Source organism: Melanerpes formicivorus, unplaced genomic scaffold, assembly GCF_026170545.1.
Source record: "Melanerpes formicivorus ecotype bairdi unplaced genomic scaffold, bMelFor1.0.p_v2 SCAF_100, whole genome shotgun sequence".
NCBI lineage: Eukaryota > Metazoa > Chordata > Aves > Piciformes > Picidae > Melanerpes > Melanerpes formicivorus.
In genome coordinates this window covers 26,717-48,927 of record NW_027142452.1, presented here as the reverse complement: position 1 = coordinate 48,927, position 22,211 = coordinate 26,717, and the positions used below count along the sequence as shown (strand labels likewise).

Below are 22,211 nucleotides of genomic sequence, written 5' to 3'. Positions count from 1 at the left end.
AGTGGGAAAGAAAAGGCAGAAGGGGGAAAAAAAAGGGATTGAAGCCCCCAAAATCCCAAAGGGAATTCCCTGGCAGGTGGGAAGGGGGAGAGGGAGAAGGTAGCTGAGAGGCATAGAAAAGCCTTTTGGTAGTGGGAGAGAGAGAAGTAAGCAGAGAGAGGGGAAAGAAGTCTTTGTAATGGCAAAGAAGTGGCAGGAGGGGGGGAAAAAGGGGATGGAGTCCTCAAGATTCCAAAGGGAATTCCCTGGCAGGTGGGAATGGGGAAGTGAGAGAGGGAGAAGGCAGCTGAGAGGCATAGGGAAGGGTTTTGGGAGAGAAGTAAGCAGAGAGAGGGAAAAGAAGTCTTGGTAGTGGGAAAGAAAAGGCAGAAGGGGGAAAAAAAAGGGATTGAAGCCCCCAAAATCCCAAAGGGAATTCCCTGGCAGGTGGGAATGGGGAAGGGGGAGAGGGAGAAGGTAGCTGAGAGGCATAGAAAAGCTTTTTGGTACTGGGAGAGAGAGAAGTAAGCAGAGAGAGAAGGAAGAAAGTCGTCTTGGTAGGGGGAAAGAAAAGGCAGGAGGGGGGAAAAAGGGTTGGGGAAAGAAGTCAGGATGGAAAAAAGGGATTGAAGTCCCCAGAATTCCAAAGGGAATTCCATGGCAGGTGGGAATGGGGAAGTGGGAGAGGGAGAAGGTCGCTGAGAGGCATAGAAAAGCCTTTTGGTAGTGGGAGAGAGAAGTAAGCAGAGAGAGGGGAAAGAAGTCTTTGTAATGGCAAAGAGGTGGCAGGAGTGGGGAAAGGGGTTGGGAAAGAAGTCAGGATGGAAAAAAGGGGATGGAGTCCTCAAAATTCCAAAGGGAATTCCCTGGCAGGTGGGAATGGGGAAGTGGGAGAGGGAGAAGGCAGCTGAGAGGCATAGGGAAGGGTTTTGGGAGAGAAGTAAGCAGAGAGAGGGAAAAGAAGTCTTGGTAGTGGGAAAGAAAAGGCAGGAGGGGAAAAAAGGGTTGGGGAAAGAAGTCAGGATGGAAAAAAGGGATTGAAGTCCCCAGAATTCCAAAGGGAACTCCATGGCAGGTGGGAATGGGGAAGGAGGGGGAGAGAGAATTCAACAGAGAGACAAACATCCTTCAGGATTGGGAAAGAGATGGCAGGAGGGGGGAAAACCAAAGGGGGGAGGAAGAGGCAAGGGGCAGGGCAGGGCAGGGGAGCTGCAAAGCAGCGCTCAGGACCCAGGGTGCTGGTTCGGGGGGGGGTTGGGGAAGCATAAGGCAACGATCTCCATAGAAAACCTGGGACCTTCCCAAGGGATTGGGAGCTACTTAGAGACTTTAAATAGAAAGTTAGGAATGTGCTGTGCAGCCTCTCCCAGGCCAAGTCCCCTCCAGCCCCAGCTCCTGGCAGGCTCTGGGCTGTTCCACCGAGGAGCTGCAGGATCAACCTCCTGCATCCATGCTCCAAGGAGCTGCAGGATCAAACCTCCTGCATCCATGCTCCAAGGAGCTGCAGATCCATGCTCCAAGGAGCTTCAGGATCAAACCTCCTGCATCCATGCTCCAAGGAGCTGCAGATCCATGCTCTGAGGAGCTGCAGGATCAAACCTCCTGCATCCATGCTCCAAGGAGCTTTAGGATCAACCTCCTGCATCCATGCTCCAAGGAGCTGCAGATCCATGCTCCAAGGACCTTCAGGATCAAACCTCCTGCATCCATGCTGCAAGGACCTTCAGGATCAAACCCTTGAATGCACATTCCAAGGATCTTCAGGATCAACCTCCTGCATCCATGTTCCAAGGATCTTCAGGATCAACCTCCTGCATCCATGCTCCAAGGAGCTGCAGATCCATGCTCCAAGGAGCTTCAGGATCAACCTCCTGCATCCATGCTGCAAGGAACTTCAGGACCAAACCCCTGAATCCACATTCCAAGGATCTTCAGGATCAACCTCCTGCATCCATGCTCCATGGACCTTCAGGATCAAACCCTTGCACCCTTCATAAAGAAGCTTCTCCTTCCTTGGAAGAGCTTTGGGTTGTTCCACCAAGGAGCTGCAGGTCCATGCTGCCAGGACCTTCAGGATCAAACCCTTGAATCCACATTCCAAGGATCTTCAGGATCAACCTCCTGCATCCATGCTCCAAGGACCTTCAGGATCAAACCCTTGCACCCTTCCTAAAGAGGCTTCTCCTTCCTTGGAGCAGCTCTGGGTTCTTCCACTGAGGATCTGCAGGTCCATGCTGCAAGGACCTTCAGGATCAAACCCTTGCATCCATGCTCCAAGGACCTTCAGGGTCAAACCCTTACACCCTCCATAAAGAGGCTTCTCCTTCCTTGGGGGCTGCCCAAGGGGCAGCAGAAGGAAAGGGCAGGAAGCTGTTCCCCCCAGCCCAGCTCAGAGGCCTTCCTCTCCTTAGCCAGGGCCGCCGGGAGCGCTGCAGGGGCGGTGGGCTCGGTGGCCCAGCAGGGCTGGGGGGGAGGAGGAGGTCGGTGGGGCTTCTTTTCTCCTGTGTCCACAGAGGTGGGGGGGCAGCTCCTGGCCCTACAAGTTCTTGGTGACCAGGTGAGTTTTGTAGTGCTTGGTGAGGTGGTCGCTGCGCATGAAGCGCTTCTGGCACTGGGCGCACTCGAACCGCTTGTCGCCTGCGGGGGGCACAGCACGGGGGCGGTCAGGGCGGGAAGAGGTCAGGGCGGGGGGGAGGGCGGGGCAGGGGGAGGTCAGGGCGGGAAGAGGTCAGGGCGGGGCTGGGCAGGGGCGGTCAGGGTGGGGGGCGGTCAGGGTGGGGGGCGGTCAGGGCGGGGGCACTCAAGGCAGGGGCAGTCAGGGCAGGGGCAGTCAGGGCGGGGCTGGGCGGGGGAAGGTCAGGGCGGGGGCGGTCAGGGTGGGGGGAAGGTCAGGGCGGGGGGCGGTCAGGGCGGGGGCAGTCAGGGAGGGGAGAGGTCGGGGCAGGGGCAGTCAGGGCGGGGGCAGTCAGGGCGGGGGCAGTCAGGGCGGGGGCAGTCAGGGCGGGGCTGGACGGGGGCGGTCAGGGTGGGGGCGGTCAAGGCAGGGGCAGTCAGGGCAGGGGCAGTCAGGGCAGGGCTGGGCGGGGTGAGGTCAGGGCGGGGCGAGGTCAGAGCAGGGGCAGTCAGGGCGGGGGCAGTCAGGGCGGGGGCAGTCAGGGCGGGGAGAGGTCGGGGCGAGGGCAGTCAGGGCAGGGGCAGGCAAGGAGGGGCAGTCAGGGCAGGGGCAGTCAGGGCAGGGGCAGTCAGGGCGGGGCTGGGCGGGGCTGGGCGGGGGGCGGTCAGGGCGGGGGGAGGTCAGGGCAGGGGCGGTCAGGGCGGGGGCGGTCAGGGCGAGTCTGGACGGGGGCGGTCAGGGTGGAGGCGGTCAAGGCAGGGGCAGTCAGGGTGGAGGCGGTCAAGGCAGGGGCAGTCAGGGTGGGGGCAGTCAGGGCGGGGGCAGTCAGGGCGGGGGCAGTCTGGGCGGGGGCAGTCTGGGCAGGGGCAGTCTGGGCGGGGGCAGTCAGGGCGGGGGGCGGTCAGGGCGGGGCGGTCAGGGCGGGGCGGTCAGGGCGGGGCGGTCAGGGCGGGGCGAGGTCAGGGCGAGGGGCTGGTCAAGGTGGGGGGCAGCTGGTGCCACCGCCCTGCTTTTGGCCCTCCTGGAGCATCACAGTAACACATTAGGGGTTGGAAGGGGCTGCAGCGGGGTCTGGGGCAGGGTGAGGGGGCGCAGGGCTGGGTTTGGGGGTGCAGGGTAGGGTCTGGGGGCACGGGGCAGACCTGTGTGGGTGCGGGCGTGCCGCTGCAGCTCGTCGCTGCGCGTGAAGCGCTTGCCGCAGAACACCCAGTTGCAGACGAAGGGTCGCTGCGCGGGGTGCAGGGCAGGGTGTGGGGGCACAGGGCAGGGTCTGGGGGCGCGGGGCAGGGCCTGGGGGCGCGGGGCAGGGTGTGGGGGCGCGGGGCAGGGCCTGGGGGCGCGGGGCAGACCTGTGTGGGTGCGGGCGTGCCGCTGCAGCTCGTCGCTGCGCGTGAAGCGCTTGCCGCAGAACACCCAGTTGCAGACGAAGGGTCGCTGCGTGGGTCTGGGGGCTCAGGGCAGGTGTGGGGGCGCGGGGCAGGGTCCGGGGGCTCGGGGCAGGGCCTGGGGGCGCGGGGCAGACCTGTGTGGGTGCGGGCGTGCCGCTGCAGCTCGTCGCTGCGCGTGAAGCGCTTGCCGCAGAACACCCAGTTGCAGACGAAGGGTCGCTCGCCGGTGTGCAGCCGGACGTGGGCCCGCAGCAGGGAGGTCTTCCGGAAGGTTCTGCCGCACTCGGGGATGTGGCAGATGTGCTTCTTCTTCCCAGGGTCGCCAGGCCTGAGGGGGGAGGCAGCAGGACAGGGGTTGGGCTGGGAAAGGAACTCCCAAGGTGTGGAGGGTGGGACCTTGCAAAGGGTCATCCAGCTGCAGCCTTCCCGGCCCTGGGAAGGGACATCTGGCACCGGCCGCAGGCTGCTCCAGGTTGGACTTGAGGATCTCTGAGGTCCTTCCCAACCTGGTCAATGGTTCTGTGAGGGTCCCATCCAGCCTGGCTTGGAGCACTTCCAGGCTAGGAGCCTCCACAACATCTCTGGGCAACCTGCTCCAGAGTCTCACCACCCCGGGCAAGAGTTCCACAGAATGGGTTGGGTTGGGAGGGAGCTTCAAGCTCAGCCAGTTCCAACCCCCCTGCCATGCCCAGGGACACCTCCCACCAGCCCAAGGCTGCTCAAGGCCTCACCCAGCCTGGCCTTGAATAACTCCAGGGAGGGGGCAGCCATAACCTCCCCTGGGCAGCCTGTGCCAGGCTCTCCCCACCCTCACTGGAAAGATTTTCCTGATCTCCAGTCTCAATCTGCCCTCTTCCAGCTCAAAGCCACTGCCCCTGGGCCTGGCAGTGGCACCGTTAGAGGCACACAATGGGTTGGGTTGGGAGGGAGCTTAAAGGTTATCCAGTTCCAACCCCCCTGCCATGGGCAGGGACCCCTCCCACCAGCCCAAGGCTGCTCAAGGCCTCATCCAGCCTGGCCTTGAACACCTCCAGGGAGGGCACAGCCACAGCCTCCCCTGGGCAACCTGTGCCAGTGTCTCAAACCCTCAGAGTAAAGAAGCTCCTCCCAGTGTCCAACCTAAATCCATCCTGCTCCAGGCTCAAACCACTGCCCCTGGGCCTGGCAGGGCCACCATCAGAAGCACAGAATGGGTTGGGTTGGAAGGGACCTTCAAGATCAGCCAATTCCAACCTCCCCTGCCATGGGCAGGGACACCTCCCACAGGCAGGGACACCTCCCAGCAGCCCAAGGCTGCTCAAGGCCTCATCCAGCCTGGCCTTGAACACCTCCAAGGAGGGCACAGCCACAGCCTCCCCTGGGCAGCCTGTGCCAGCACCTTGGAATAAAGACCTTCCTAACCCAGTCTGGACCTCCCCTGCTCTGCTTTCAAACCTGTGTCCTATCAATGCCACCAGCAGCCCTGGGGAGGAAGGGGAAGGTATCAGTCTCACAGTATCACTTAGGTTGGAAAGGACCTCGAGGATCATTGAGTCCAACCTATCAACACAGACCCCATGACTAGACCATGGCACCAAGTGCCACATCCAATCCCCTCTTGAACACCTCCAGGGATGGGGACTCCACCACCTCCCTGGGCAGCACATTCCAATGGTGAATGACTCTCTCAGTGAAGAACTTCCTCCTCACCTCGAGTCTAAACCTCCCCTGGCACAGCTTGAGACTGTGTCCTCTTGTTCTGGTGCCTGGGAGAAGAGACCAATCCCTTCCCAGCCACAATCACCCTTCAGGTAGTTGTAGAGGGCAATGAGGTCTCCCCTGAGCCTCCTCTTCTCCAGGCTAAGCAACCCCAGGCTAAGCAACCCCAGCTCCCTCAGCCTCTCCTCCCAGGGCTGTGCTCAAGGCCTCTCCCCAGCCTTGTTGCCCTTCTCTGGACACCTTCAAGTCTCTCAATGTCCTTCTTAAACTGAGGGGCCCAGAACTGGACACAGGACTCAAGGTGAGGCCTAACCAGTGCAGAGTCCAGGGGCACAATGACTTCCCTGCTCCTGCTGGCCACACTATTCCTGCTGCAGGCCAGGATGCCCTTGGCCTTCTTGGCCCCCTGGGCACGCTGCTGGCTCATGTTCAGGCAGCTGTCAATCAGCACCCCCAGGTCCCTCTCTGTTTGGCAGCTCTCAGCCACTCCGACCCCAGCCTGTAGCTCTGCCTGGGATTGCCATAGCCAAAGTGCAGCACTCAGCACTTGGACCTGTTGAATGCCATCCTGTTGGCCTCTGCCCATCTGTCCAGTCGGTCCCCCAGGGCTGCTCTCTCCCCCCCTGCATGCTCACCTCTTCTCCCCATCCTTGCAGTTGGGGCAGGTGCAGGCCATGCGCCTCCTCTTCTCCCCTGGCTGAACCTCCCCGGCCAGCGCCTGCTCCATCTGCAGCTGGATCTGGGTCGGGCTCAGGCCGCTGATGGTCAGGTTGTTGCCAGACACGTTCTGCACTGTCAGCTGCTGCTGGCCTGGGATGGGAAGAGCCAGGAGAGGGAGGTGGGGGGGGGGTGGGGGGAAGGAGGGGAAAGAAAAGAGAAAGAGGGAGTCAGGTTGTGCCCCTGCAGCTCCAGGCTGGCTCCAGGCTGCAGCTCCTCCGCAGGTGGCGAGGAGAGGAAGGAAGCTCAGCTGGCTCCAGGCCACCTCAGGGTCTTGCTGGGCACCCTCTCAAGGCCCACATGCAGCCCCTCACCCACCAGGTGCTGGTGCCCAGAGGGGGGGGTTGGTAAGTCCCTTTTTTCTGAATATACTGTGCGGTTTTTCAAAGTTTTCAGGTTGGGGGGGGGGCTTTGGGGCTTTTTTTTGGGGGGGGGAGGTCTCTTTTCTCTGCTTTTGCTTTTGGTTTTGGTTTGGTTTTGATTGATTTTTTTTGGTTTGGTTTGGTTTGGTTTTGGTTTTGGTTTTTGGTTTTGAAGCCTTTGGGGGTGGGGACCAAAGAAGGAGGAGGGGGGGGGCCACGAAAAAGAAACTTTGAAAAAACGTGCAATATATTGATGAAAAAAATGGGACTTACCCCAGCACCCCCAGGGACCTCTCCAGCTCCTCAGAGGGGGCAGCAGCACCCAGCAGCTGGGACAGGGGCTGGAAAGAAGAAGATGGGGGTCAGCATCAGCAAGCGGGGGAGGAGGAGGAGGAGGAGGAGGAGGTGAAGGAGGAGGAGGAGGTGGAGAAGGAGGAGGAGGAGGTGGAGAAGGAGGAGGAGGAGGAGGTGGAGAAGGAGGAGAAGGAGGAGGTGGAGAAGGAGGAGGAGGAGGAGGTGGAGAAGGAGGAGGAGGAGGAGGTGGAGAAGGAGGAGGAGGAGGAGGTGGAGAAGGAGGAGGAGGAGGAGGTGGAGAAGGAGGAGGAGGAGGAGGTGGAGAAGGAGGAGGAGGAGGAGGTGGAGGAGGAGGAGGAGGAGGAGGTGAAGAAGGAGGAGGAGGAGGAGGTGGAGAAGGAGGAGGAGGAGGAGGTGGAGAAGGAGGAGGAGGAGGAGGTGGAGAAGGAGGAGGAGGAGGAGGTGGAGAAGGAGGAGGAGGAGGAGGTGGAGAAGGAGGAGGAGAAGGAGGTGGAGAAGGAGGAGGAGAAGGAGGTGGAGAAGGAGGAGGAGGAGGAGGTGGAGGAGGTGGAGGAGGAGGAGGAGGTGGAGGAGGAGGAGGAGGTGGAGAAGGAGGAGGAGGAGGTGGAGAAGGAGGAGGAGGAAGAGGTGGAGAAGGAGGAGGAGGAGGTGGAGGAGGAGGAGGTGGAGAAGGAGGAGGAGGAGGTGGAGAAGGAGGAGGTGGAGAAGGAGGAGGAGGAGGTGGAGGAGGAGGTGGAGAAGGAGGAGGAGGAGGTGGAGAAGGAGGAGGAGGTGGAGAAGGAGGAGGAGGTGGAGAAGGAGGAGGAGGTGGAGAAGGAGGAGGAGGAGGTGGAGAAGGAGGAGGAGGAGGTGGAGAAGGAGGAGGAGGAGGTGGAGAAGGAGGAGGAGGAAGAGGTGGAGAAGGAGGAGGAGGAGGTGGAGGAGGAGGAGGTGGAGAAGGAGGAGGAGGAGGTGGAGAAGGAGGAGGTGGAGAAGGAGGAGGAGGAGGTGGAGGAGGAGGTGGAGAAGGAGGAGGAGGAGGTGGAGAAGGAGGAGGAGGAGGTGGAGAAGGAGGAGGAGGAGGTGGAGAAGGAGGAGGAGGAGGTGGTGAAGGAGGAGGAGGAGGTGGTGAAGGAGGAGGAGGAGAGATGTAAGGGTGGAGTGAAGAAGGAGGTGGAGCTAGAGAGGGAGGAAGGGGCCGGGGGTGCAGGCCAAGCAGATGCCACTAGGAGGGAAAGCACAAAGCCAGGGCAGCACTGCAGGACACACTCGGGGTGGGCATGGCCTGGAGGAAGCCAGGCTGAGACCAGCCTTGATCTGTTTCATCCCTGGGCAGCAGGGCAGAGAATCAGGGAGTTCTTTAAGCTGGAAAAGGCCTTGAGGATCCTCCAGCCCAACCATGACCCAGCTCCACCCAGCCTGGTGCTGAACCACGGCCCTCAGCACCACAGCTCTGGGCTGGGAGGCCTCGCTGCTCTCTGCACCTGACTCCCTGGCAGGAGGTTGGAGTGAGCTGGGGGCTGGTCTCCTCTCCCTAGGGTGAGGAGGAGAGGAAATGGCCTGAAACTGTGCCTGGGGAGGCTGAGGTTGGACCTGAGGAACAGTTTCTGTCCTGCCAGAGCAGTCAGGCACAGGCACAGGCTGCCCAGGGAGGTGGTGGAGTCCCCAGCCCTGGAGGGGCTCCAGAAATGTGTGGCCATGGCACTTGGGGGCATGGTTTGGTGGCCTGGTCTGGTGGCCATGGTTTGGTGGCCTGGCCTGGTGGCCATGGTTTGGTGGCCATGGTTTGGTGGCCATGGTTTGGTGGCCTGGCCTGGTGGCCTGGTCTGGTGGCCATGGTGGTGCTGGGCTGCTGGTTGGACTGGATGACCTCAGAGGCCTTTCCCCAACCCAACCAACTTCCCCATCCTATGATTCTGCCTCCTTTGAAACACCTCCAGGGATGGGGATTCAACCCCCTCCCCAGGGCAGCCTGCTCCAGGGTGGTTCCTCCCAGGCCCCTTCCCCAGGGGGCTGCCCTCTGGCACCCCAACCACACCCTGCCAGGGGCAGACAGCAGCCAACATCTCCCTCTGGCATCTCCTCTGCTGCTCAGGGCTGGGCCCCATGCTTAGGGGCAAAGCAGCAATTAAACCCCCCCCCCTTTGAAGCAAGCCCAGAGGGGCTGGTGGCCCAGCTGGGGAGGACAAAAACCACAGCAGGCTGAGTTTTCTGCTGACATGGTTGGGACAGGCAAGGAGGAGGCAGCTGCTGAGTGCAAAGCAAAGATCTGCTGAGAGAGAGAAACCAACCCCTGGCAGCAGGTCTTGCTGGATCAGGAGAGAAGATAAAACCTCCCTCAGAGATGGCTTCCTACCCTTGGTGACAGCCCACAGCAGCAGCACTGGGCTGGGGAAGGGCTGGTGGGCAGGAGGAGGGGACACAGGACAGGGACAGACCTGCACCAGGCCTGGCTGAGGCTCACAGATTGCTCCAGGGCCATGTCTGGGCTGGGGGTGGCTTGAAGAAGGCATTTGTCCCACAGAGGCTGGGGGTTGGGTTGACTCTCAGGGTGCTCAGGTATTGGAAGAGGTTGCCCAGGGAGGTGGTGGAGCCATCAAGGTTGGGTTTGATGATCCCTGAGGTCTTTTTGCAACCTGGCTGGGTCTGTGAGGATCCCTGGAGGTGTTCTAGAAACATGGGGCCGTGGCACCTGGGGCCATGCTTTGGTGGCCATGCTGCTGTTGGGCTGCTGGGCAGACTGGAGGGGCTTAGAGAGCTCTTCCAACCCAAACAATCCTCTGCTTCCATGAGGAGAGAGCTGCAGGAGCACAGAACCTTTGTGGTTTGGCTACTGGAAGCCCAAGCCAGCAGCCAGTGGATGTGAGGAGATGGCCCAACCCCAGGACCTGGCAGTGTGCTGGGGCTGCTGCAGCAGGGAAAGCCTCAGGGCCCCAGGGCAGAACAGAGGCAGAAGTGAGGAGATTCAGACTGGATGTCAGGAAGTTCTTCCCCAGGAGGGTGGTGAGAGCCTGGCACAGGCTGCCCAGGGAGGTGGTGGAAGCCTCCTGCCTGGAGGTGTTTGCAGCCAGGCTGAAGGTGGCTGTGAGCAACCTGCTGTGGTGTGAGGTGTCCCTGCCCATGGCAGGGGGTTGGAGCTGGCTGAGCCTTGAGCTCCCTTCCAGCCCTGACCATTCTCTCATTCTAGGTCCCTCTCCCTGGCTGGTGCCTCTTGTCCCCACTCTCAGGTGACAGAGCAAGTGGAAAGGGCCTCAAGCTGGGGCAGCAGTGGGACACCCTCAGGAGGTGAGCATGGCCTGGAGGAAGCCAGGCTGAGACCAGCCTTGATTCAGACTTTCATCTGTGGGCAGCAGCCAGCAGGTCAGAGAGTGAGAACCATTGGAACAGATCCTGAGGCTCCTCCAGTCCAACCAGGACCTAACTCTGCCAAGCCTGGTGCTCAGCCATGTCCCTCAGCACCACACCTCTGGGGTGGGAGACCTCCTTGCTCTCTACAGCTCCATGAAAGGAGGTTGGAGTCAGGTGGGAGTTGGTCTCTTCTGCCCAGCATCAGGTGACAGAAGGAGAGGAACTGAGCTGAAGTCATGCCAGGGGAGGCTGAGGTTGGCCACGAGGAACAACCTCTGTGCTGCCAGAGTGGTCAGGCACTGGCACAGGCTGCCCAGGGAGGTGCTGGAGTCCCCATCCCTGGAGGTGCTCTGGAAGCCTTGGGGCCATGGCTTGGTGGCCACGGTGCTGCTGGGTTGCTGGTTGGGACTGGATGACCTCGGAGGTCTTTCCCCACCCCCAAGCCCAATTCCCATCCCTCCTCTACCCTCCCAGCCCGCTGCAGAGCAGGACAGCAGCCTACCTCCAGTGTTGGTGATGGTGACAGGGACGCCCTGGACCTGCACCCCGTTGATGTTGATGGTCTGCATGGCCTGGGCAGCAGCTGCCAGCTGGGCAGCGTTGAGGCTGATGATGCCCCCGGCCGGGGCGATCTTGGGCAGGGTGCGCTCCTTGCGCGCGGCTGCTGCCTTCCTGCTGCTGCTGCTGCTGCTGCTGCTGCCCACGGGGACAGCACTGCTGCTGCTGCTGCTGCTGCTGCTGCTGCGAGGCACTGGGCTGCTGCAGGAGGTCCCAGATGGAGTTAAGGGAATGCCTGAAGGGTCCTGGAGTACCACTGTCTGCAGCTCGCCCGAGGGGGATTTGAAGTAGATCTGCCGGGAGGAGAGGAAAGGAATGAGAGCAGCCAAGGGCTCCAGGGGACCCCCACCCCCCCCAGCCCCTCTCTGGCCACCATGGTGGTGACCCTGCCCACACCACCCGGGGTGCTGAGCCTGCCCACACCAACCCAGGGCTGCCCACACCAACCCAGGGTGCCCACACCACCCAGGGGTGCTGAGCCTGCCCACACCAACCCAGCCCTGCCCACACCAACCCAGGGGTGCTGAGCCTGCCCACACCAACCCAGGGGGCCCACACCACCCAGGGGTGCTGAGCCTGCCCACACCAACCCAGCCCTGCCCACACCACCCAGGGGTGCTGAGCCTGCCCACACCACCCAGGGGTGCTGAGCCTGCCCACACCAACCCAGGGGTGCCCACAACACCCAGGGGTGCTGAGCCTGCCCACACCAACCCAGCCCTGCTGACCCTGCCCACACCAACCCAGGGGTGCCCACACCAACCCAGGGATGCTGACCCTGCCCACACCAACCCAGCCCTGCTGACCCTGCCCACACCTGGGTCGGGACAGGCTCGGTGGTCTGGATCTGGAAGTTCTGGGAGGCCTTCTGGGGGACGGTTGGGAGGGTGGCGGAGGCAGCCTGCACCACACGCAGGGCCTGCTGCGGGATCTGCACCACCTGCGGCTCCTGCTTGGGCTGCACCACCTGCACCTGCTGCACCACAGCCGGCTGCCCCGCGCCCGGGCTCTGCACGATCAGCAGGTTGCTGCCCGCCTGGATGATGTTCTCCGCCGTGGTCTCGATCAGCACCGTCTCCACCTGCTCGGCCAGGGCCACCGCCTGGGCGGGGGAGGCCGCCTTCTTCCGCGGCTTTTTGCTGGGCTTGGAGGGGCTCTCCGCCATGGCCTGAGCCTGGCTGCCCTGCTCAGCGCCGCCCCCCAGGCTGTTGACCGGGAGGGTGAGGGTCACGTTGCCGCCGCTGCCGCCGCCGCCGCCGGCCAGCTTGACCACGCCGCCGGCGCCCTGCGGTGGGGCCGCGCCGGCCTTCTGCGCCGGGGCCGGCTTGATGGGCACGGGCTTGTGAGAGGAAGAGGAAGGAGCGAGGATGGCTTGGTTGGTGCCAGGGATGATTTGGATCTGGTTGGTGAGGTTGGGCTGGACCTGGATGGTCTGCCCCCCCGCGGCCTGCAGCTGGGGCACCGCCTGGTACTGGATGTTGGCGCCCGCCCGCGCGCCCTTGTTGACGACGGCCGGGTTCTGGATGGCGAAGACCAGCTGCCCCCCGGGGTAGGAGGTGCCAACCTGAGAGCCCTGGATCTGGAATAGGTTGCCTTTGGAGGAGAGGATGCCAAAGCTGTTCTTGCCAGAGCCCAGAGGGAGAGGGGCGGGCTTGATGGGGACGAGCTTGCGAGGCGTGGGCTGCGGCGGGGCGGGAGGGGTCACGGCGGCTTCCACGGCGGGGGGCCCGATCTTGCTACATGTCGCTGCCAGCAGGGCCAGAGGGGATGGCTGGGAGTCCTGGGGAGCCAGGGAGGAGAGGGGTGAGAGGGAGAGACACACAGGGCTCTGTGCCCAGCAGCTGGAGATGGCAGGCAGCAAAGGGCACAGGCTGCCCAGAGCCACCCACGCCGCCGAGGCAGCCCCGATGGAGGGAGCTGCTTCCTGACCCTGCCCCAGCTCTGCCTTCAGCTCAGCCTCCTCACTCTGCTTTCAGCCAGCAGGGTGCTCACTGCCTTGTAATTGTGTCCTGCTGCTCCCTCAACCTCAACCAAGCTGCAACCCCCCCTGCAAGCCCCCTGGCATCCACACCCAGGGTGCCACAGGCAGTTTTAAGCCCGAGGCCTGGATGTGCTGCTGTGTGATCTGCTTTGGGTGACCCTGCTCTGGCCAGGGGGGTTGGACTGGATGATCTCCAGAGGTCCCTTCCAACCCCTACCCTTCTGTGACCACCTTGTGGTATCAGCTGCTGATGGGAGCCTGAAGGAAAGGATCCTTAAAGGAGGCTCCTGGGAGACCTCAGAGCAGCCTTCCAGTGCCTGGAGGGGGCTGCAGGAGAGCTGGGGAGGGACTTCCACTTTGTAGGGACAGGACAAGGGGCAATGGCTTTGAGCTGGAAGAGGGCAGATTGAGAGTGGAGATGAGGAAGAGATTCTTTCCAGTGAGGGTGGGGAGACACTGGAACAGGTTCCCAGGGTAGGCTGTGGCTGTCCCCTCCCTGGAGGTGTTCAAGGCCAGGCTGGAGGGGGCCCTCAGCAACCTGGGCTGGTGGGAGGTGTCCCTGCCCACAGCAGCAGGGATGGAACTGGCTGATCTTGAAGGTCCCTTCCAACCCAACCCATTCTGTGAACCTCTGAAAACATAGCAAGGGGAGGAGAAGCAACAGCCCAGAGGAGCTGGGGCTGGGAGTGAGTCCAGAGTGTGGCTCCCCAGCCTGTCCTGCAACCAACCCTTCTCCTGACACAGCACTGCTGGCTAAGGCAGAGGCAGGAGGGGCCAAAGGATGTGGCATTTGCTGTCCTGCACCCAGGACACATCACCCTGTCCCCATGGGGAGCTGGGAGGCCACTGCTGCCCCAGAGCTCACCTGGGCAGTGGAGGCAGCTGGCTGAAGGTATTCACTGGGGCTGACAGCAGCAGTGGCAGCCATGCTGTCCCTGGATCTGTGAGGAGGAAGCAGAGAGAAGGAGGAGTAAGCCCAGCAGCAAGAGCAGAGACTGCAGCAAGGTGATCCCAAGGCCCTCAGTGCCTGAGGAACTCTCTTAGTGTCCCCCCTGCACCACCCCAAAGGTCACAGCTCACCCACAGGCCTTCAGTGAGGGGGTTCCAGAGAGGGCCAAGAGGAATCCCAGCAGCTCAGCACCTTCCCCCTGCCCTTTCCTTTGACCTCTGTTGGCCACACCTGACAGCAGCCAACCCCAGGAAGGGCAAACCTGACCTCCTCTGAAGCAGCACCCACCCCCAGGCCTGTGGCTGCAGGAGCCCCTGGGCAGAAGGCAAATCTGCACTGGGGTAAGAAGGGGTTCTTCTGGCTTGGAACTGGGGGGGTGGGCACAGGAGCTGCTGCCCACACCAGGCTTGGTTAAGCTTAAAGCTGAGAGAAAAGTCCTGCAGGCCACGGAGCCAACGACCACCTACAACCAGGGGTGAGGGCCCCCAGCCCCCCACTCCTGCACCCCTTGGCTGCCCAGGAGACAGCCATCTCCTCCCTGGGAATGTGAAGCCTCTCACCAAAGAGCAAGCACCAAGCAAAGAGAGTGCCCAGGCCCTGGGCCAGGTCACCAGGGAGCTCAGCTGGCAGCTCGGCCTCCGCCGAGGCCCTGCCGGGACCCAGGCCACAAACCCCCAGGGGAGAGGCAGGGCAGGGGCCCAGGAGCCAGGGCTGGCTGGGCCCTTTGCTGAGCAGCACGGCCCAGGGGTGCCAGCACGCTGTGGGCACTGCTGGCCCCCTTCCTGAGCAAAGGGCAACCCTTTCCCTTGCAGCTGCTGGTGGGGGGCAGCCCCCTGGGGGTGCCAGCATCAGCTGGGCGCAGGCAGCGAGCTGGCTGCTGAGCAAAGGAAGCTTCCTTCCTCCTTCAGCAGGGAGCTGGCAGCTTGTCCTGGTGCCCAGGCTGGGGCTGCACCCTCCCTTTCAGCAGAATTAGGGCACTGCTGAGGATTAACAGCCCTGACTACAAATAGGAGCAACGCTGAGTTGGCCAGAAGAGGAGCCACGGAGCAGGAGAGATCTCATTAGCCCGAGCAAATGAATCAGGATAATGATGGTTGGGGGGGGAGGGGGGGAGGAGGAAGCTTTGTGTCACTGCTGGGTGACCCCCTCCACGAGGCTGTCACTTGGCTAAGCCCCATCTGAGGCCAGCAGGGGTCAGTTCCACACCTGAAGGGTGGGAGGTGGGACAAAGCCACTCAGCCAAGCAGAGAACCCAAGCAGCAGGTGGCAAAGCCTCTCCCTGCCCAGGCCAGGGGCAGGAGCGGAGCTGGCCCTGCCCTGCCCTGGCAGGGGAAGGTTTCTGGAGCTGAGCTGGGATGTGCACAGGCAGCAGGTGCCCTTCAGCAGCCTCTCACACAGCTGTGCAGCAGGAAAATTCAGCCACCCTGCTTGAAACACTGAACAAGGAACCTGCTGGGTGGCTCAGGTCCACTTTGCCCTCCTGTGAACCCCTAACCACGGCTGGAGAGGAAGAGGACTCTCCCTTAGCAGAGCAGTGACTCATGAAACTCATTCTCCTCTGGCCACCTCCTCTTCCTCTGCTGCTCAAAGAGCAGTTTGGTATGGCAACCATCTCCCTGCAGCCTGGAAGCAGCAGCTTCCTCACCCCTGTGCCCTGGGAAAGGGCAGGATGACCAAAGCTCAGCCAGTTCTGCCTCAAGAATCACTTCCCCTGTGGCATTCTCCACTCCTGTCCCAGGAAACATGGATCAAGCACCTCACATCCCAACCAGCTGGAGCTCTGAGGAGCTGCTGCTGCTGGGGCCCTGACTGAGGAGCTGCTGCTGCTGGAGCCCTGACTGAGGAGCTGCTGCTGCTGCTGCAGCCCTGACTGAGGAGCTGCTGCTGCTGCTGCAGCCCTGACTGAGGAGCTGCTGCTGCTGCTGGAGCCCTGACTGAGGAGCTGCTGCTGCTGCTGGAGCCCTGACTGAGGAGCTGCTGCTGCTGCTGGAGCCCTGACTGAGGAGCTGCTGCTGCTGGAGCCCTGACTGAGGAGCTGCTGCTGCTGCTGGAGCCCTGAATGAGCTGCTGCTGCTGGAGCCCTGACTGAGCAGCTGCTGCTGCTGCAGCCCTGACTGAGGAGCTGCTGCTGCTGCTGCAGCCCTGACTGAGGAGCTGCTGCTGCTGCAGCCCTGACTGAGGAGCTGCTGCTGCTGCTGGAGCCCTGACTGAGGAGCTGCTGCTGCTGCTGGAGCCCTGACTGAGGAGCTGCTGCTGCTGGAGCCCTGACTGAGGAGCTGCTGCTGCTGCTGGAGCCCTGACTGAGGAGCTGCTGCTGCTGCTGGAGCCCTGACTGAGGAGCTGCTGCTGCTGGAGCCCTGACTGAGGAGCTGCTGCTGCTGCAGCCCTGACTGAGGAGCTGCTGCTGCTGCTGGAGCCCTGACTGAGGAGCTGCTGCTGCTGGAGCCCTGACTGAGGAGCTGCTGCTGCTGCTGCAGCCCTGACTGAGGAGCTGCTGCTGCTGCTGGAGCCCTGAGGTGGAGCTGCTGAAGCTGAAGCCCTGACTGAGGAGCTGCTGCTGCTGGAGCCCTGACTGAGGAGCTGCTCCTGCTGCAGCCCTGACTGAGGAGCTGCTGCTGCTGGAGCTCTGACTGAGGAGCTGCTGCTGCTGCTGCAGCCCTGACTGAGGAGCTGCTGCTGCAGCCCTGACTGAGGAGCTGCTGCTGCTGGAGCTCTGACTGAGGAGCTGCTGCTGCAGCCCTGACTGAGGAGCTGCTGCTGCAGCCCTGACTGAGGAGCTGCTGCTGGAGCTCTGACTGAGGAGCTGCTGCTGGAGCTCTGACTGAGGAGCTGCTGCTGGAGCTCTGACTGAGGAGCTGCTGCTGCTGCAGCCCTGACTGAGGAGCTGCTGCTGCTGCTGCAGCCCTGACTGAGGAGCTGCTGCTGCTGCTGCAGCCCTGACTGAGGAGCTGCTGCTGCTGCTGCAGCCCTGACTGAGCAGCTGCTGCTGCTGGAGCCCTGACTGAGCAGCTGCTGCTGCTGCTGCAGCCCTGACTGAGGAGCTGCTGCTGCTGGAGCCCACCCATGCCCAGGGAGACCTCACAGCCAGGCTCAGCTGCTCAAGGCCTCACCCAGCCTGGCCTGGAACACCCCAAGGGAGGAGGCAGCCACAGCCTCCCTGGGCAGCCTGGGCCAGAGCCTCAGCAGCCTCAGACTGAAGAACTTCTTCCTCAGCTCCCCTCTGCCCCTGCCCTGCCTCAGCTCCAAACCCTTCCCCCTGGGGCTGGCTCCAGACCCCCTCAGCAGAAGTCTCTCTGCAGCCTCCCTGCAGGATCCCTTCAGCAGCTCTGACCTCCCCCTGGAGCCTTCTCCTCCCCAGGCTACCCAGCCCCAGCTCCCTCAGCCTGTGCTCGGAGCAGCCCTTGGCTCATCTTTGTGGCCTCCCCTGGGCTCACTCCAAGTCCCCCTGCCACCCACCCTTGAAGTATTGATCAGCACTGATCAGATCTCCCCTCAGGCTGCCCTTCTCCAGACCAGACAGAGCCAACTCCCTCAACCTTTCCTCATCTCAGAGCTGTTCCAGCCCATCACCACACACCCCACACCAGCCCACAGACACCATCACCTCAGCTCTGTGGGTGTGTGTGTGTGGGGGGAACTCTTTGCTCCCAGAAGACCCTTCCCCACCTTGCCTGGTGGAGAGTTTTTCTCTTGAGGGGAGGGCTATGAACACAATCCCAGCTCTCAGCCCTGCCTTTGAGCCAGCTGCCAGCCCTGACCTCAGTTAGCAGAGGGTTTAATTAACACCTCGAGCCTGCAGGTGACTCAGAGCTCCCTAAAAATCCAGGAAAAGGACCTCGGTGACCTGCTGCTCAGGGCTGATGAAGCTGAGCAGAGTCATAGGGGGGGGGGGAAACAAAGCAACCAACCCCTCCCCCAACGGTGGCAACCTGCTTTGCTTGTTGTCATGGCCAGGAGCAAACAGGTTCCAAGCTGGGCACAGAGATGGAGCTCAACCCCCCTGCACTATTTGCATCTCAAGAGCAGGAAAACCAAGCAACCTCCTCAGAGTAAAGCAGCCAGGATTTTATTGCCCTCCTTGCCTGTTTTTACCTCCTGCTCTGAGCACAGCCCAGGCAGCTCAGAGCCACTTTGGGGCCAGCACCAAGAGATCTGAGGGTGGGGGTGGTTTGGGTTTTTTTGGTTCCTCCCCTCCTCCTTCCTTAAAGCTGGAAGGGGAAACTCCCTGAAGCTGTGGTGGGGAGTGGGTGAAAGAAAGGAGCAGCTAAAATGAAGCCAGGATGCATAAGGGGGTGGTGTGGAAGTGGCAGCCTGGGGGTGCGGGGTGGGGGGAAGGGAAGCAGCTTCTCGCTCTGCACAGAGAAGGAAGGAGAAGTTTTCGAGGAGCTGGAGCAAGCAGAAGGTGGGCAGCTCCCCCCAGAACAACCAGAGACACAACCCCCCCACCCCCAGTGGAAACTTCCAGCAGCATCAATCCCTTCGTGGCTGCCTAAGCAGCCTGCTCCAGCTCGGACCTGGGCTCCCCTGCTGCAGCCCCAGCTCCGGGGGGGGGCTCCTCCATACCCCGTGTCCGGCAGCAACGAGAGCCCCCGTCCCTACCCACAGCCCAAGGGCCACAACGGGACGGAGCTGAGACGTCCAACCCCACAGAGACCCCGACCCCGACCCCGGCCCCGGCCCCGGCCCCGGCCCCGGCCCGCTCCTCCCGGCCCCAAGGACCCCCCCGGCAGCTCGGACACCCTCACTACAGGCACCTCCACCCCCCCAGACCGGCGCCGCAGCCCGGACACAGCCGGTACAGCCGCACGCCTCCGCCAGGAAGCCCTCGGCGCACCGCGCGGCCCCAGGGGACCCCCAGCGCCCCCCCAGCTCCTTCCGCCGCGTACCGGGACACCCCCCCCGCATGCCACGGGACCCACCCAGGCCACGGGAACGCCCCGCCCAGCCCCTCCCGGTAGCGGCGGCGGTCCCCGGGGAGGCGGGCCGAGGTGACGGGCCCGCCTCCGACCGGGCCCCGGCCCCGGAAGCGCCGCCTGTCCGCCCGCCCGGCGCTCGGGGAGGGCGGGCCGCGAAGGCCTCACGCCCCTTCCGGGCCCGCCGACACCGCCGCTGCCGCCCCCCGCGCCTCCGTCCCCCGCCCCAGCGCGCCCGCCCCTGCCGCGGGCCCACACAGACCGGCCGGAGCGGCGGCGGCGGCTCCGACCCCCTCACGGCGCCATCTTCCTCCTCCGGGGCCGCCCGGGCACCGCCCTGGGTGACCCTCCCCTCGGAGACCTCTTGACCAATCTCCACCCGGCTTTCCGGAGCTCTGGCCAGTAGGCGACGAGGTGTTTGATCGCTGGCCAATCTGCTGCGGCTAGCGTCTTGATGAGCAGCTCCTCCGAGCAATGGGACACGTGATGGAGTGACTGCTCGGCCAATAGCTGTGGACCTCCACGCTGACGGACGGAAGCGAAGACCCAATGGGAGGGTGGATTTCTGATCGACAGCGCGACTGGCTAATGGCAGGGAGGTCAGCCTGTAGCCGTCCGCTGATTGATTGACAAGCCTTGGCAGCGGAGGGGGCGGACTCCCCCGTGGGCGGGAGCCGTCCAAACTCCTCCTTCGCATTGATTGACAGACACGCAAGGCAATGGAAGACAGGAGGCAGAGGCGCTCAGCTTGTGATTGGCAGCGCGCCTGGAAGGGGGCGAGGTCTGAAGCGCTCGGACCTGATGACGGCGGCGGGGTCCCCGCCGGGGCGGAGAGTCCCGGGGATCCCCAGTAGGGTCCTGGCCATCACCGCAGGCGCCGGCCCGACTGCTCCAGGACTCCTCCGGCCCCGTGTTGCTGCCCGGGCAGGGACATTCCCTCCCTTCCATGTGGTGCCAGGGGAGTCTCTGCTGCTGCCGTGCCTCCAAACGCTCCCCCGAATCCGGGATGAAGTGAAGCAGCCTTCCGGGGCTCCACGATTAAGCTCAGGCTCATCCTCCTCCTGTCGCCCGTCACCGTCCCCTCGGGGCAGTCTTGGACACTCCGCGCTCCTGGCCGGGCACTGCCGGGTGCGGGGGGCAGCCTGCAGGGAATAAAAACGGGGGAACCCCGAGGGGACCCCCGAGCCTGGTGACACCCAGCCGCACGGCTCCTGAAGGGCCTCATCTTCCCCAGGAGTTGGGGTTCCCGGGGGTGTTGGGGTGCCTGGAAGGGTTTGGGATGTTCAGGGGGAGTCGGGGTTCCCAGTCCCCTCATAGGAGTTGGGGTGGATGGGTCAAGGTCCTTGGAGGGTGTTAGGGTGCCCAGTCCCTTGCATGGATCAGGGTATAAAAGGGGATTGGTACCTCCAGTCCCCTCACAGGAGTTGGGGTGCTTCGGGAGGGTGTCAGGGTCCTTTGAGGGGTTTTAGGGTGCCCAGTCCCCTTGGCGGGGGTTGGGGTGCACAGGGCTGTCACCATCCTCAACTGCCTCATAGCAGTTGGGGTGCTCGGTGGGGATACAGGGTGCTTGGAGGCACCTTGCAGGGGTCAGAGTGCCCAGCACCTGTGAGCCCCACATCTCCATCCTGCCTACCTTAGAGCCACCCACCCTGCCACTTGCTTGTGACCAAGAGGCCACCAGCCACCCCCATGACCAGCTGGGGGCTTCCCCGGTGCTTCCTGACCCCTTCTACCTCCCATCCATGCCAGGTCTGTCAGGCCCTGGGGTGCCCAGCTGGCTCCAGCCCTCATGGGACCAGCACCTCCCACTGGAGCCAAATAATTGCTCGGTGCTTTGTTGTGCAGTGTCTATGGCCCCGGGGCCTTCATTTGTGGGAACTTGCTGTGGCGAGTGCCTCCCTTTTAATTACCTCCCCTCCTCATGCTCCTGCTTACTCACCGCCTGGCACCGGCGCCTCTGACCCCCGCCTCGGCCCCCGGCCCCCCACCGGCCCCAGCTTCATGCCGGGGTCCCGGTGGCACACGCTGGGGTGCTGGTGTCGTGCCTGGACGGACAGAGCATCCCTCACACGCCTCAAGCCTTGCCCTGCCACAGAGTGACGGCAGGTGGGTGCCCAGCCCCAGCGTGGCAGGTGGAAGGGGAGGGTTGAGGCTGGGTGCCCAGCGGGGTCCCTCGGGTGGGGACTGCCCACAACTGCCCCCAGGACCCAGCTGTGGCTGAGCTCAGAAGGCACCAGAGCCACCAACACTCTCGACGCCCTGGCGTCACCTTCTGTGCACCAGGGGCACTGGGGCAGGTGTGTGTGGGACGTGTGGTGCTGCCCGCTCCGTCCCCCACTTCTGACCCCACACTCCGGCAGTGGGACCCCACAGCCCAGCACTGGGATCCCCGCCTGGCATCCCCGCTCTCCAGGGAGAGCATCCCAGGGTGGGGGTCCCCGCGGGCTCAGCCCGGAGCAGGATGCACCCCAGCCATGCTGGGGCGAGGGAAGGGAGCGGGGCCAGCCCTGCGGTGGGACCCCGGGGGAGCCGGGGGTTGGCAGCGGTGCCCAAGGGTGACTGCCTGGCTGGGTGCCCACACGGCCTCGGCGCTGCTCCCGGCATTCCCGTCCCGGCTGCTCGGGCAAGTCCCAGCCTGCCACTCCCTGCCTCAGTTTCCCCAGGCGGGCAGTGACGCCGGCTCTGGGCTGCGAGCCCGGCGCAGACGCGGGCACGATCGCTGTCACCGTCCCTGGCAGAGGGGACATCCCTCTGGCCCTCACCGTGGCACCTCCGTGCAGCGAGCTGGGCACTGGCACACGGACTGGGATGGGGGACAGGGGTCTGTGTGGTGAGGAACACACAGGTTGGCAGGGCAAGGCTGGGACGGGGACACGGGGACAGGGGGACAAGAGTCTGTGTGGTGAGGCAGGGGGTGGGGGCACAGAGGTTGGCAGGGCAAGGCTGGGACAGGGACATGGGGACACAGGGGCAAAGGCTGGCATGTCAAGGCTGGGACAAGGACATGGGGACACAGGGACAGGGGGTGGCATGTCAAGGCTGGGACAAGGACATGGGGACCCAGCGGACCCCCTGTGCCAATCAGAGTCCCTGTCCCATCTCGCTGCACAGCAAGGCTGGGATGAGGACGAGTGGACATGGGGGCAAAGGGACACAGGTCCACGCAGTGAGGTTGGCTCTAGGGTGCAGATGCGAGCCAGAGAGGCAAGGGACAGGGCCACACAGGTTGGCACAACACAGCCGGGATGGAGACACAGGGACGCGAGGAGCGGGGGGTGAGGGGGGCATGAGGAGGTGGCGGCTTCAGGCAGGGACCCCCTGCAGAGCCAGGCTGCGGCGGGAGGGCCCAGAAGACCTGGAGCTGCGCCACGGGGTGAGGGCCCAGCATCCTCCGCTGTCCCCGGCCCCGC

At 63.4% G+C, this 22,211-nt stretch overlaps 1 protein-coding gene across 1 annotated transcript; it reads right to left on the bottom strand.

Annotated features, from left to right (window-relative positions):
- Positions 1-83: 83 nt before the first annotated feature.
- Positions 84-19,078, bottom strand: SP2 (Sp2 transcription factor). The gene is made up of 7 exons (XM_068166473.1): positions 19,064-19,078; positions 13,805-13,880; positions 11,776-12,738; positions 10,903-11,251; positions 6,315-6,489; positions 4,116-4,309; positions 84-2,616 (listed from the first exon to the last, which is right to left on the bottom strand). Exons 2-7 carry the CDS (start codon positions 13,865-13,867, stop codon positions 2,516-2,518), a joined length of 1,845 nt encoding a protein of 614 aa, XP_068022574.1. The 5' UTR covers positions 13,868-13,880; positions 19,064-19,078; the 3' UTR covers positions 84-2,515.
- Positions 19,079-22,211: the final 3,133 nt, after the last annotated feature.